Source organism: Ochlerotatus camptorhynchus, unplaced genomic scaffold (assembly GCF_037179485.1).
Source record: "Ochlerotatus camptorhynchus isolate MF236.1 unplaced genomic scaffold, CSIRO-AGI_Acam_v1.1 ptg000213l, whole genome shotgun sequence".
NCBI classification, from domain to species: domain Eukaryota; kingdom Metazoa; phylum Arthropoda; class Insecta; order Diptera; family Culicidae; genus Ochlerotatus; species Ochlerotatus camptorhynchus.
This window is the reverse complement of record NW_027040703.1, coordinates 2,371,861-2,388,080: the sequence shown is the minus strand read 5'-3', so window position 1 is coordinate 2,388,080 and position 16,220 is coordinate 2,371,861. Positions and strand designations below refer to the sequence as shown.

The 16,220-nt window shown below is 40.6% G+C and overlaps 1 protein-coding gene across 2 annotated transcripts; it reads left to right on the top strand.

Moving 5' to 3' along the window:
• Nucleotides 1–981: 981 nt before the first annotated feature.
• sra (RRM_RCAN_like domain containing protein Sra) lies at nucleotides 982–15,217 on the top strand. Of its 2 annotated transcripts, none has more exons than XM_065224702.1 (2): nucleotides 982–1,136; nucleotides 11,460–15,217. In XM_065224702.1, exon 2 carries the CDS (start codon nucleotides 11,520–11,522, stop codon nucleotides 12,279–12,281), a length of 762 nt encoding a protein of 253 aa, XP_065080774.1. In that variant the 5' UTR covers nucleotides 982–1,136; nucleotides 11,460–11,519; the 3' UTR covers nucleotides 12,282–15,217. The 2 variants fall into 2 exon arrangements, with proteins under 2 accessions (XP_065080774.1, XP_065080773.1); XM_065224701.1 differs by having other exon boundaries at nucleotides 11,450–15,217.
• Nucleotides 15,218–16,220: the final 1,003 nt, after the last annotated feature.

The window sequence follows — 16,220 nt, the reverse complement described above, 5'->3', positions numbered from 1 at the left end:
CATAGGATTTCCAGTTTAAACTAGATGTATGAGTGCTCATTGCAAGACAGCGTATATCACGTGATATCTAGGAAAAAGGCAAATTTTCAATTTCAAAAGTGATATAACATGATGCGAGTCGCGTTTGACGGCTGTTTACGTTTGTTATCACCACTACGACAACAGCACCACGGGTGGCCGGTGGCTGGTTGGATTTCACTATTGTTATCCTCACTTTCGGACCATCAATACTCGCGCATATAGAAAAAAAAACTATAGCTGATAGGTCCTTTTCAATTGTTGGTCGACCCAAGGCGAACCAGCCAATAGACGAGTACACGGATGGATTTGAGTTCACTCACTCGACAAAAAGTGACACAACAGCGGGGCCCTGTTTACTAAAAATGAACACATGAATAATACTCACGTAACATTTGAAACCGGCCTATCAACTTTCGTACACAAAACTTGTTAAACCTTTTTCGCGCGAACCGAATACGACCACGCAAACTAACATCACCATCGGGTAGGGGAAATTCCCCTCTTTCCGACAGTGCTCTTGGTTTGCGTGGACGTACTTCGGTTCTCGTGGAAAGGACCTAGCAAATTATTTACAAAAATTGATATGCCCTTTTCAAATGTTACGTGAACATTATTCATGTGTTCATTTTTAGTAAACAGGGCCCCGCTGTTGTGTCATTTTTTGTTCAGTAGATGAACAAAAGTTCACCCGTGCACTCGTCAATGGCTGAAAGCCTTGTAAATAAAGGAAAAAAAAAAAAAAAAAAAAAAAATTGCTGGTCGAGATTTGCTTTAAGCGTGTAATAAAGATGTGAATCGTGCGCGTTCATTTTCAACTTTGCCACAAAAACAAAACTAGTGCAACGCCCGGGTCACGCTCGGATGACACTTTTGTTGTGAAACACGAAACACGAGAAAAACAACAACACCGCCAAGAAGAAACCACCGTCATCACAATCATCATCGACGACGTACGATTTCGATTCATCTGCGCTGGCAGCCATTACAGTTTGTCGTTAGCCATTGGTGTGAAAAGTTCGTGTGTCGTCCCGAAAAACTCGAAGTGAAAAAGTGAAAATTTGCTGGAAAAACCACCCGAAATCTGGTGAAAACTGTGCAATTCCGTTCCCGGAGCTGTAAGTAAGCTTCTTAGTGTATTTTTCGCTGAATACTCGCTTGATTTGGTGTTATTCCGGTGGATTTTTGGTCATGAAAATTTTCACCCGTGACACACCCAACTTGAACCGAGGAGTGAAAAGAAGAAGTTTGGACCACTTTCCGATGGGCTCAAATTTTCACCCAAGAAATTCAAAAAAGCAAATTGCATTTCGAGTCAAAATCTGCTTCCTTTTTTGTTTTACAATGCCGATGATACCGTCGCGCCGCCGTTCATTGCCGCTGGCTGCTGCTCATTACCATTGCTGTGCTACATTGCCGAGAATTTTTTTTTATCCTACTTAGCCATTTTGCGAAAAATCGATAATATCACCGCTACGGAAGGGCCGTCCTTTCCAATCTGCTGCAAATCAACGAAACAGTCCCCTGACGTGAAGATGCAAAATTTAAAATACCAAAAAAAAAAACAACTAAATTCAGAACTTGTAATGCTGATCTTCGAATCGAATTCTAACACCGTACAAACGAGTGCGATTACGTCATCGATTTCCCGTGGCTATTTTTAGTTCATTACGGTGTGTTATGCTCTCTGCCCTATCTCCATCGGGCGGCGGTCTGCCTCTCGCTTGCTCTGCACTGCTGCTCTGTTGATGCGACGGATGCGACATGGCAGTGCCCTAGCGGATCAGTATAGGACCGCGATGCGTTGCTGGAGGAAGATGATGGTGCTGATGATGATGGTAGGGTATTGCATGGAAGAATGCGAAAGATGAAGAGAGAGAGAGGGATAGAGAGAGCTCGAAGGAAAAGTAACAGAAGCAAAACAGTAATCACTAAGAAGAAGAACTCGTAAAAAATGGAAACAAGATTCGATATGACGTGGTGTGTGTGTTGCATTTGAAAAGAAATTGAGTAAAAGTGTTTTCCTATTGGAATTCGGGTAAAAAGTGAATGTTGCGCTGCGGGAAGTATTGGGATTGGTGTGGTATTTAAAAAAAATATTTTATTTATTTTGGAAATTTGTTTTAATTTCAAATGAACTAACGAAACTTAACCCTTTATAAGGCCGAGCAAACCAAGCATTGTATCAACTCGTACTTCAATTTATTTATTATAAAGTAATTCAAAACAATTATAAGATAATGTTTCGGCTATTTTTGGGCTTGATCGATTTTGTCTATCGGCAGCTTGAGCAATTTTATAAAATCTCTTGTAACATTTGAAAAGGGCCTATACATGTCTAAAATGTATTGAATGCCCGTTCATAGGATTGATTTGATAGGATGAAATGTTAGCTCCATAATCTTTAACAGTTTTCTAAGACCATGATCTTAAAATATGTTCTCTATCGAAGCCTCAAAATCTTAAGATTTTTGTTAATCCTGGATCTTAAATTTCTGTGCACGGAACCTTGACATTTAAACAATGACAAATTTCATTGTTTAAATTTTTTTTTGATACTCATCTCCGGATATCTTAACAAATTAGAATTTGCTTAGGATCAATAATCTTAAGATTCATATTTCGTGCAGATCATTTTGAGAATTATTTCCAGAAAACTATTGAAATTCACTCTTCATTTATCTTCGCATTCGTAATAATTCTCGCGAGAATTTGTTTAATTTCTCTCCATAATTTTCTTTAGAATTCACTCGCAATATTCCTCGGAAATCTCATGATATGCCATTTAGAATTACGAAATGTAATCTCCCAAAACTTCCTGGGATTTCACATCAGAATTCTTCTTTAAATGCCTCAGAATTTTTATTTAAATCGAGATATTTAGCTATTTATATTAAACCGGGAAAAATATGATGGGCACCCGGGTTTTCCGGGAAAAAAACGGGAATTTAATTTCTTAAATTCAGTGGCCACCCTGAGTTTATTTTTTTTATCTATTTTGTTTATTTGGTTCTACATCAACAGACGGGGTTTAGTCCTAATGATGGATTAAGCAATACTAGGAAATACAATATAGTCAAGAAGTAACTAGCTGCAAAGGCCGTGAAGTCCAACTTATTTCTTAATTCTTAACATCTATATCACGGAATCTCTGACGTAGCGTCTCGCGTGCCAAGTGAAAATCAAATAAGGAAGCAACACGATTGAAAACGCTTTGTAGCCCATTGATAGCACCATACGAACTATAGTTTGTACGACGAAAAGGTATCCTCAGCATTGCGTTGTTACGGAGTGCTCGTGGTTGAACGTTAACGTCGATTTGTTGTAGCGTAGAAGGACAATCGATTCTGCCCTGTAGAATGTCTGCCACAAACAGGGCCCTTGTCGTATCTCTTCGACGCCACAAAGGATCCAGCTGAATTAACTGGCACCGACTTTCGTAGCTTGGAAGGCGATGAGGATCCCTCCAAGGCAAATGTCGACGGGCAAACCAGATGAATCGTCGTTGAATAGAATCTACTCTTTGTACATCGACCGGACGAGGGAGCAGAGTAAAGCGACTTGAAACAGTAGATGTCCGTGAAACTTTTAGCTATCCTGAAAATGAAGCCGAGCGTTTTGGATGCCTTGTCGATCACGTACGAGATATGCTGGCTGTATGTGAGTTGACAATCTAAGATGACTCCCAGACCCTTAATGTGATTCACACGATGTACGTCAACGCCTTTTAGGATATAACTGAATGTAATTGGATGTTTCCTCCGTGAGAACGTGATTACTGAACATTTTGTTGGATTTACAACCAAGCGGTTCAGTTGGCACCAATTAGCAAAAGCGTTGAGTGGGAGTTGGAGAAGGTGGCAGTCAGCGATGGCTCGGATTCGGAGATAGATTTTCATGTCGTCTGCGAACGACAGTCGTGGACCGTCGAGGCCGAAATTGTCGTTGAAATACACAAGAAATATCAACGGGCCGAGGTGGCTACCTTGCGGAATACCCGATGTGGCAGGGAACTAAGGAGATCGGCAGTCGTCCTCAGGATGACCTCTGGAATTTGGTTGCCCTCAAGTGCAATAACTAAAGGAGGATGGTGTGGAACAGTCTTTATCAATGGAGAAACAGCCATAGACAAATGCGGAGCAGTGACGAAGCAAAGGTCTAAGCTACGATTGTTCTCATTAGCCACGTGGTTGATTTGCTTCAGAGCGGCGATACTGTAATGACCCAATAGGCTTACAGCTCCAGAGTGAAATGTAGAACGGTCGTGGTCCGGATACAGGAATCCACCGTAAGATGATCGCCAAGAAATTTCCGGTAGCTTGAAGTCGCCAATGATTATCATCTCGTCAGCAGCTGTAGCGATCTCCATTATAATTCGAATAAACTGACTGTGGGATTCAATTAGCGTAGAGTCGCAAGTTCGATCCGGAGGAAAGTAAACTACACACAAAAAACAAAGTTCGGTCAGCGAGCTTAATGGCAATCCAAACTTGTTCCACACAATTCCATAAATCGTTTTCGATAACTTTTGCCTTCAATCCAGAGCCGATTGCTATGATAACGCCTCCACCAGTAGATTTGCGGTTGTTGTGCAGATTTCGATGGCATCGAAAAACCTCGTATTCGGAACCAAACACTTGATTTGACAATGTGCGAGTATCGAGCCAAGTCTCAGTGAGAGCGATGACGTCGAAGCAACGATCCGAAACCGCTAAGCGATAATCATCGGTGTTGGAATTCATCCCACCGGCGTTTTAGTAATACATACTGTGACGATAAGTAGCCTGGCGGGGGCTGCATTGCGATCTTGAATTATACTCGCCTGATTGGGAGATTCGGAAGACCCCCTCTCCGTTTCCGATCGCAGGGCCGGGCCGACTCCGATGAGCGATGTCAGCTGGGACTGGGGGCTTCCAAAATACTGTCCACGGTGCGTCCCAGGGTCGAAGATGAAGAAGATGGAACCGGTTGATGCGGAGTTGATTCCAAGTTCCCATGACGTGCGTTTCCTTCGTTAGAAGATTCCTGTGCGCTGAAAATCAAACCGACTTCAGGCAGCGAATGATCAATGTTGAATTTATACTTGCCTGGTATACGAGCTGGTATAGCAAGTTGGAAGACCCCCGACCCACATCTAAACTCAGGGCCGGGACGGCTGTGGTGAACGTTGGCAGTAAATGGCGTGACTGAGATAGAGGAACCGGGGGGGCTTCCACTGTGCTATCTACGGTGCGTCCCGGTTGGAAAGTAGAACCATTCGTCAGGAGAGGGGAAGACAACGACGCCACCTCCTTTTGCGTCGGGGTATTGGTGAGAATCTGGATGTAGGGGAATTCATTCCGCAACGAAAAATTCGAATCGTAAAAATACTTGCCGGTGCAAGCATGGTGGAAGAACCCCTTTCTACCATCAACCTCAGAACCGAGACGACTGTGGTGAACGCTGGCTACAGTTGGCGGGACTGGGATGGGGCGATTGAGGGCTTCCATCAGGCTTTCTTCGGTGCGTCTCGGGTTGTATATCGTCAGATGGCGTGATTAGGCGTTGTCGGTTGTGCTGGGCGTTCCTAAAGGGACTGGTGCACCAAGGGGTGCTGGTTTGACAAGTTTTGAATACTTGTCACCGAATACCGGACGGTTCGTTAATCCGGACGTATAATTTTCTATTAAATGTTACTGTGTGTTGGCAGACAGTTTATGATAAAACTTTTACTTGCTCAGATCTTCCTAAATTGCATCCGATCGGAGATGAGTTCCATGTTAAAATTTACAAATTGTAGGAAGGCTGTTGACACAAGAAGTGGACCACATGTCGCAAGACGGCAACTTGCTTTACATATAGAATAATCAACGTTTTGTTTATACAAGTTGATAGGACCTTTTCAATTGTTGGTCTACAATATATTGAATTGGTTTCGCTTTTTGATAGATCGAAAATTCTATCCGCCAGACTATGAACATAGCGACTATAACCGAGAGGCGCTAAGATCGTGATTTTAGTTAATGTAATCGCACTTATTTAAAATAGTTCCAGTGTAGCAAAATTGATTAAATTTTGGAGTTCAGTTCCATTTCTAATACAGATTACGAATATGGGTTTACCTCAATACCCATAAACAATCCAATTATTAATAACGTCTATGTCATAAAGATGACCCAAGGGGGGGGTTCAAAATCAACGAAATTACAAATTAAATTTCAAAATAAAACCGTTCGATTTTGGCATCATCAAAGCAAAAAGCTTTAATTGAGAAATAGAAGCATTTTAAAAATTCAACCCCATTCCTCACCGTGCAATAGCTGCATCATCAAGCCTTTTTTTCAAGATGGCCACAAAAGGCTCAACTTAAATGGCCTATGGCATACATCCTCAGATGATGAATACAACTTTTTCTTCTTCCTCTCATTTCAAGCTTATTGCGTATGGCATATTAGCTTATTGCGTGCTCTCAACTTAGTGTTCTAGATGCACTTCCACAGTTATTAATTGAGAGCTTTCGATGCCTGTACCATTTTTGCATAGGTATAATTGTGTGGCAAGTCCAATCATACTTCTATGCCAAGGGAAGTCGAGAAATTTTCCAACCCGAAAAATTCCTAGACCGGACCGGGAATCGAACCCAGCCACCCACCTCCAGTATGGTCTTGATTTGTAGCTGTGTCTTTACCGACTGAGCTAAGGGAGGTGATGAATACAAATCAATATCTCTTATCCTTAAGGGTATTGAGGTAAATGCAGGGTGGCAAGTGAACCAGGAAAACCGGGAAAAAGTAGGGAAATTTCTTTTCACCAGGAAAAACCGGGAAAAAATCAGGAATTTCATAAGTCCACCAGGAAAATAATCTTGTTTGTATAATTTAAATAGGTTTTAAATTTTATGTATGTCCAAGTTTCTTTTTATAATCTGGTCAAAACTAACCATTTTTTTCAAGCTAAATCTTTCACACAACTAAACATTGATGAACAAAATTTACCCTGAGAATTTAGTAAATATATTTTGTATTTATTTTTGATTAATTTTTTCTCAAATCAATGATTTGTGCTTAATTGATAGCAGACTTAAGCAGTGCCGACGCGTAACTACTTTGAAGTACCTGTTCAACATGTTCAATAAAAAAGTTCTATTTCTAAAAACTTCAGATAAGGCCTTCGAACTTCATGCAAGTTCTATAAAATTCGGGAAAGTCTTACAAGTTTCAGAGAAGTTCTACAAATTTCAGAGAAGTCTTACGAACTTCAGGGAAGTCCTTTAATCTTTGGGGAATAGCTACGAATTTTATAGAACTTTCTACAGATTTAATGTAACTTCTACGACATTTATGCATTGCTTAAAACTTAAGGATAATCCTATGACACTTATCGATTTTTTCCGAGCTTCAGAGAAGTCTTCAATACTCTTGGGAAGTCCTCTGAACTTAACATAGTTCTCCAAGCTCAAAAAAGCTCCTAAAACTTCCGAGAAGTCGATTGAACTACAGGTAGTTCTACGAAATTCATGGGAGCTCTCCAAACTTCAGGGAATTTCCAAGAAATTAAGGAAAGACTCACACTTTTGGAAAACCCTTCGATATTTAAAGCCTTATGCACTTCAGGAAAACTCTTCTAAATTTAGGGTCCTAAAAATATTCAGTTAAGTCCTTCAAACTTCAGGGAAGTCCTCAGATCTTCGAGAAAGTTCTTGGAACTTGAAGGAAATCTTACGAACTTCTGAGAATTTCTACGAACTTCGTGGTACTTCTACGATGTTCCGAACTTCAGGGAAGTCCTAAGATCTTAAAAAAGTCCTTCGAACTTCGGGGAAGTCCCATAAAATTCAGGCAATACAAACTTCAATGAACCCTTCAGGAAAGATCTTAACGCTTCAGGGAAGTTCTACGAACTTTAGGGAGTTTCTATGAACTTCAGCAGTCAGTCTTTTTAATAATAAGAGTTATTAAACCAGCGTTGTTTATGAAATCTTTTAATCATATAATTTTGAAATCATGTTGTAATCAAAATTCCGCTAAATAAGATCCTTAATCGTTGACAATTTGCGGAAAATTAAAAAACTGGAAATCCGTAAAATTGTTAGAAGCAAAGGTTTGTTTAAAGAGTCCTTATTCATATCACACTTCACAATTTCACCTTGAGATAAACAAGCCCGTTGGCTAAAAATCTCAATAATAAAGTTAAAAAATCGCAGTTTCAAAAACAGAATTCTCAAGATTTACGGGCTTATAGATCTCTAAATTTCAGACATTAGATAGGGCTCCGCGCTAGTCCGTCGTATCTCAGCTTTTCTTCGTCATACACTCCTAAAATCCCTCATTTTACGGGTTATCGCAAATGTTTCAGTGTCAATCCTAATTAATCTGGTAAGCAAAGATGTTTTTGCAAAAACATGATTGAAAACGCTTTGCTATTATAGTTTTAGCACATAGAACGGAAATAGGCGCCATGATACGACGAAGTAGCGCGGCTCCCTACTAGCTTCTTTACAGAAAACAATCAGATAAAGATTTCACGGGCATTCATAAGAACGTTAATACCTATTTTGGTTTGTGAAATTCCGCATTGCGCGAAGAAAGATGGTACAAGGATTCACTTTATTTTTTTTACTAAAAATTGTTTTTATTAAATAGGGGAAATGTAGGTAGTTTCGGCCTACATGTCCCTAATTTGCAAGCGACTAAATTTTCAATAGCGACAAAAATATCCATTAGTACCGTCATAATGACGCGTTCATCTAGATAAAATTGATAAATAGCAGACTTTTAGCGATGGGCCCAATCTTAGATCCATAGGCCAACATTAGAGCCATTTCCCCTACATGGTTTTTAAAACCAGGGAATTTTTAAATCATTGACCAGGAAAACCAGGAATTTCAAAATCGAAATTCACTTGCCACCCTGTGAATGGATATTCGTAATTTCCGTAATTGTAATGGAACCGAAATCCAATATTTGATTAATTCTGATGCACTGGACCTACTTTAAATAACAGCAAATTATAATAACCGATATTTAAATTAAAGGACTCAATTGAGCAAGTCACGTGCATGCTCGCACACGATTTCTATCTCTCAACCCGAGCATCCAAAGTAAACATGTTATGAACAATTCAAGCTCTGATCAGTTCAAATCCAATTTTGGGGGTCATAAAACGTGACTCATAACAATACAAAACATATTCCACTCGGGTTTTTTTTTTATATTCCACAGGAACATAATGGCTAGCTTGGAATTACCGATACCAATTATACAGACACTTTCATTAGCATAGAAAAAAGTTTGAACTTCACTGCATCAATACCGATAATGTTGGATGTAAGTTAATTTTTGGCACTTCTTTTTTGAAATTACCAGTATCTAAGAAGTTGAAATATTATTCTAGTTACAAGTCGGGTTCCCATTTTTTGTCGTATAAAAAATGTCTGGCATCGCTGCTCGGGATGGACTTCAAGCAATGACGAACTTTCAGTTTACGTTTTCGCTACTCCAAGTTCCGTTCCGCAGTCCAACCTATAGTCACTCGTATATGTTTCATTCAGTGTACTACTATTAGTACATTGTCGGTATTGGTTGCAGAGTTCATGAAGTTGATTGAGAAGTCTGCAGCGGACACGCCGACAGAAACAAGACTGTGACGGACGTCGGCAGAATGGTAATCAGTTTCAATTTGTATTTCCAACCCGTCCGCGGTTCTCGTAACACACTTTACTTTATAGCGCGATTATGGGTATGTAGGTAGGTAGGTAGGTAGTAACATTCATTTTCCGTTCGTCGCATTCCAGTTGAGTCAATCGAACATGGCAAAATCGATAAGGTAAAAAGAGCGATAGCACAGAAACAGAAAGGAAGGGTATATTTAGCACTCGGGCCCAACCAGGGCGGGTATTAACCTGTATTAACTATAGCGAAAGATACGATTAGGTGGAAGGCCTTGCGTAATCGAAAATATTTTGGAAGCATAACCCCAGCACCCTCCGAGAATCCGAGTGACCTTCAATTGATCTTGCCCACTTTGGATAGGATTTTATTTAGTCTCCGGAAAGGCTTGGTTGAACTTTAATTGAAAATCAACGGTGTCTTTTGGCAACCGTTTACAATCAAAATCTCGTCAGACGAAGCTCATAGCAAGAATGAGTCACAAGTGCGGGACGTTTGGATTGTGCTGCGAGTTGCTTGCAGTGTCACACCGGGTCGAGATCAAGTTCATCGCTTGTTGACAGACGCAGTCAGAAAGACTACATGCTAGCAAAGCAAGTGCGTTTGTTCATTCAAATCGATTATGTCATCTCTCCCCGAGTGCAGTTGCCATCATTTGAATTACAGACACCGAGAGTTTTGCCCGGTTGTATGAATCAGATGAATGCGATTGTCTACGTTGTTAATGTTTATGATCATTGGCTTAATTTAGAATAGTGAGACAATTTGGGATTGCTTTCAAACGTTCACGTTAGTCCTAGTGTCAGATTGCAGAGAGAGAGGAAGGAGAAGGAAATCTGCTAACAAGCATCGGAACATAATCCAGGAAACTTTCACTGGCACAAACCCATCGAAACTGGGAACATCATGTGATGGCGATGAAGATTATCATAATAATGCCTACTGACGGCGGTCGAGGGAAAAAGAGCATTCCTACTAAACACGATATGACTTCGATTTCTTCATGCAGAAAAATAGCCTTATGTGCTAACATTCCGTCTGCGGCACAGGAGAGCGAAGCTCTAGAGGAATGCAAACGCCCGGAAATAAGTGGAAAAGTTTCATTTTACCATTTTGAGTAGCACTGCTCTAATAGGAGTGTGTTAGGTAGCGTCGTAATAGTATCGATTTTCAAACCGCCACGGGAACGGGAACTGCACACCCAGTTGGTTTAGTTGTGTTGTGAACAAGGAAAGATAAGACGCGCGTCGGTATCATCGGCTCCCGGTGTTAATTCGATGTGTTGTTTTCTGGCCCTAAAGAATCTACCCGTCTAGATGTAATTTGCAGTTTAGTCGAAAAGAGACAACCGTGGTGTGAATCGAATATCGAATCAAACAATCATCATCGCCTTCACATTGTTCCTTCCCTGCAACTACTGCTCTCACATGAAACCCAAACACACACATTCGTATTTGTGCTAACGTGTTGTTGAATTTGAATTTAACTTGCGTGGAGATAGTAACATTAGACGCGCTTGTCGTGTTTAGGTATTTGATATGGTTGTTGGATTTATCTTCTGTTTCACTGTAGTTTAATCCACTAGTATATACCACTATAATACCACATACCTCAAGTCACGTACACCCAAAACCCCCCCCCCCCATTCCTCTTGGTTAAACAAAACACACTCGCAAATAGAGACCGAAGTGCTCTGCAAGAGATTAGCTGCAAATCTGACTGGCTCCTTTCTCTCTCTCTCTTTCTCTCTTCCTCTTATTGCACTGGCCACTCCGAATCGAAAGCACCGTAAAGAACTAAAGAAAGCCACTGTAGCTCGGCGTCCAACTGCTAAGGCAGCGTAAATTTTCCAAAATGGCTCAACCAGCTGCTGCTACCGGTGGTGATGGCGAACTAGATGAAAACCTTTTCATAAATCCGACCGATGGCCTCTCGAACGAGCACCCGGCTCTACCCAGTGCCTACGACTCGGATAACGAATCCAACCCGGTGGACGACGATCTGCTGGAAGATCTGCCGACGTCAATTATCGTCACCAACATCCACTCGGAGGTGTTCAGCAGCGACGAGTTGAAGGCTCACATGGAGGATCTGTTTAAGATCTTCTCGGAGAATACCACCTTTCAATGGTTGAAAAGCTTCCGTCGGCTACGGGTGAACTACGATACCGCCATCGCCGCGGCAAACGCTCGCATTCAGCTGCATCAGTATCCCTTCGGGAAGTCCATCATCACCTGTTATCTAGCTCAACCGGTGACGCCGGTGTCGAACACGAATCTCAAACCACCGGCACTAACCAAACAGTTCCTGATTTCCCCACCGGCATCGCCACCGGCCGGGTGGGAACCGGCCGAAGAAAACGAACCCCTCGTCAATCACGACCTGCTGGCGGCTCTGGCCAGTCTAACTCCCGGGGAAATTCACGAAATCCACGCCCAATCCGAAAGCCATCCGGGTATTGTGCTGCACACGGCCCACGGCGGCGCAGCGGACGATGACCTGAACAATCGATCGTCCGGAGGAAGCAGCTTCGACGAAGACGACGACGGTAGTGGCGTTCCGCGGAAGGGACGAATCGCCCACACCCGCTGCCCGGAGCGGCAGAATTCGACCTAAACGTTCAGTGCCGGGATGGGTGCGCGGTCGAAAGTTTTAGATAATAATTGTGATTTTAATGATGTTGCAACTCCTTTATGTTTGCTGTTTGTTTGTATGTTTTGTATCGAATGAAGCGAGCGCGAGGGCTTTTATATTATTTTATATTGGTGCAGCAGTTTTGAAAGTAGTCCTATCGTTCAGCAGAGGCAGTCGCCGTACGTTGTGTACATAAGTAGTGGAAAAGTTAAATTTTGTAAATATGTATAATTTATAGAATTGGCATTCTTCGTTTCCTAAATTTCAAACCCGGGCTGTTTGGGGGGAATATTCACGTTAGGCTTAACATTGGGTATATCTTATTTGGTTCAAACATTGTAGTGAAAGTCATGTTTTCAATGCTAATTTTAAAATGTTCGACCTAATAACAGAATAAATCAATATCACCCCTTGTTAGTGCTGAACTTTGAACCATAATACGCAAAGTGAGAGTTTCGTTTGCTTTTGCGACAGCGAACCAGAGTCAGTCTTGAAAGATGGATGGATGACATATGACGGTACAGTGCCATGTAATCAGTGAGTGTTTGTTGCTTTATTGGTGGGAATAGTCGTCTTTGTGAGCTGCATTTAGAGTTCTAATGGATCGGATTTCTACGAATTCACTAGTCCCAGTGGAGGGACATCTACTTCTTCTTTGGCTTTATTACGTCCCTATTGGGACTTTTTCGCCGGTCATCAACTTAGTGTTCTAGATGCACTTCTAGAGTAACATTTGAAATGGGCCTATGTTTAAAACGTAAACAAATCGGGTTTTGATACTATTCTTTAGCACCGCTTGATAGCCACTAATCGTGTGGGAAAATTCCGCATAATCGAGAAAAATCATTAAAAATAACTCGATTTTCGAAACGGCCGATCAACGAAATTTTTCGATTCATTATTAGGTCCGAACGCTAAAACGGCCAACCATTCATTTATTTCATTTCATTGATAAGCCTAGTGACGTAGAAGAGCCGATGATTGAACATTTTCAAACCAAAGCTAGGCCCTACTGTTTGAGGCAGGGCCGATGATTTGTTTTGAATTTATTCGACGTTGCGAAAAGGCTTATCAAAGGGCGTACCATTCGTGATGACAAGCACAACGGCTTAACAAAAAGGGCCTATCCAAAAAGGCTTATTAATTTATGAAATTAAATTGTTATCGATTTTCATATATTTTTGAAAGCTTTTTGCATATTTTGGAGGTTGTATACTGAGATCAGGGCCCAGCAAAGTCACTTTCAATCGAAAATCGTCAAGCGACAACGAAGTTGTCAACCATCACTTTCAATTGAAAGTCATTCGGTCTTCTCTTCGAGCAGATCCCCTTCAACCTCAACAGAACCACTTTGGATCAGTGTTCATGCTGTTTGTTTTGGCTTGACTCGTGTTCATTTCATCTTTCATTGTCAAATGAACATGCTTTCGCATTGATGCAAAGCTGTTCGATAACAATTCGCTCAGTTTTTCTGACTTGATTTTCCACTCGGTCCATCAAAGATCTGCGCATGTGGGCGTCAAATTTATTATTGTCGGGTGGTTTGTTTGCCCATCAATATGGGTACTTTTGGAATCAGGGTGACGTATACAGGCCAGAAATCGATAACCGACGCCATTTTGGAATCCAGGATGGCGGCTTCCGATATCAGGAAAAGTGCGAAATTCTATCAAATACCTATAAATATGTTTTTTTTTAAAGAATCATGGTAACGTCTAAAAGCCGGAAATCGATGTCCGACGCCATTTTGAAATCCAAGACAGTGGCTTTCGATTTAAGAAAAAGTGTCAAATACCCTAAAATACGTTTTTTGGAATCCAAGATGGTGGCTTCCGGTTCTAGAAAATGTGGTAAATATTGTCAAATACCCATCAATATGGATATTTTTGGAATCGGTATGACGCCTAGAGAAATCCAGGATATCCGACCGCAGTTTTAAATCCATGATGGCGGCTTCCGGATTTAAAAAAAAAGATGGAAATTCTATCAAATATCCATGCATATGTTAACGTCTAGAAGCCTCAAGTCGATATCCGACGCCATTTTTAAATTTAAGACGGCAGCCTCCGATTTGAGGTAAAGTTTCAAATACCCTAAAATTTGAGTATTTTCAGAACGGAATGACACGTATATTGTGAAAATCGTTGTCAGACGCCATCTTGAAATCCAATATGGCGACTTCTGATTTCAGAAAAAGTGGAAAATACTGTCAAATACCCATCAATGTGGGTATTTTCTAAATCCCAGTAACGTTTAGAGGTCTGAAACTGATGTTTGACTGGTGGCTTTGGATCAGAAAAATAATAAAATACTGTCAAATGCCGAGGTGACATCTAGAGGCCAGAAATCGATCACCGATGCCATCTTGAAATTAAAGATGGTGACTTCCGATTTCAGAAGAAGTGTCAAATAGCGTACAAATGGCGTTGGATATCGATTTTCTAAATTTACGTGTCGTCCCCGTTCCGAAAATACCCATATTGTAGGGTATTTGACACATTTTCTAAAACCAGTTGGGCACCATATTGGATCCCAAAATGGTACCTGATATCGATTTTCGACATCTACGCGTTGTCCCCGTTCCAAAAATACTCATATTGTAGGGTATTTGATACTTTTTTGAAACCCAATGGCCGCCATCTTGGATTCCAACATAGCGGCGGATATCGATTTTTAGCATCTAAACGTTGTCCCCGTTCCGATAATACCCATATCTTACGGTATTTGACACTTTAGAAAACCAATAGTCACTATCTTGGATTCCAAAATGGCGTCGAGTATCGATTTTACCCATATGTTAGGGTATTTAAAACTTAATCTGAAACCCGATGGCCGCCATTTTGGACTCCAGAATGACTTCGTTAATTTAATTTTCGTTTAATTTAAAATAATATTTTATTACTGTATATAATCTGGATGCCATCGAATGAACCCCGAATAGAAGTGAAAGTGAAAAAAAAAACGAAGGAAGCAATTTTCGAGTCATTCATTGCGTCAATTGAAACAAGTCTTAGCTTCAAATGAAGTGAACTGATGCACTTGACGAACGAAACCAGCGATAGTCAAGTTATGTTTAACAGGAAGAATGTTCATCGTGACTCGATAACAAGAAACTCGATGACTTACATGAAAATGATATTGCTCGAAATGAAGCGATTCTGCGGAGAGTTCATTTTCTTTTCTTTGTTTCGAAAATGCAGAACCCTGACTGAGATACAGTTACTATTGTTATTGTGAACAATATAAATGCCTAAAATACTTCAATTTTCTTAAATATGAATTGAATAGTGGTGGAAAAATTTAAAATTCATTTTCTGGTTTGTTTACGTTTTGGACATAGGCCCATTTCAAATAGACTTCCACAATTGTTAATTGAGAGCTTTCTTAGCCTGTTCAATTTTTGCATCAGTAGATTGTGTGGCAATTACAATCATACTCTATGCCCAGATAAGTCGAATAATTTTTCATGTACATAAATTCTCTATAAAATCTAAGTCAGTGCTAATGCCGTGTTCTGCAAAAGTACGGTGATTTATTAACAAATTTAGACCAGCGAAATGCCTAATAGCTTATGGAGTTAAAAACATGCTCAAACAGCTATACGTAAAGATTAAAATCAACCGCATATGTATGTCGTAGATTGGTTGCTTGACCCTGGCAAAAAAAAGTTATGAATTCCAGAGGCGTCGCGTACCTCATTTGTTTACATGTGCACCAAACTTTGTTCGTTATAGTTTACCACCACATATTGGTTTTTGTTTTGCACCAGAAATACGATTTCTATTGTTTTAATATGCCAAACGTACTGATTCTGTAGTTATTGATATTGATATTTCACGTGTAAACAACGAACAAAAATAAGACCAAACAAAAAAAAATCTCCGGGCGTAATTCCACTCTCACAAAATTTGCGAACGAAGA

Bases quoted from the DNA above. Each gene is read 5' to 3' on its own strand.
- sra (XM_065224702.1), top strand. From the start codon at position 11,520: ATGGCTCAACCAGCTGCTGCTACCGGTGGTGATGGCGAACTAGATGAA.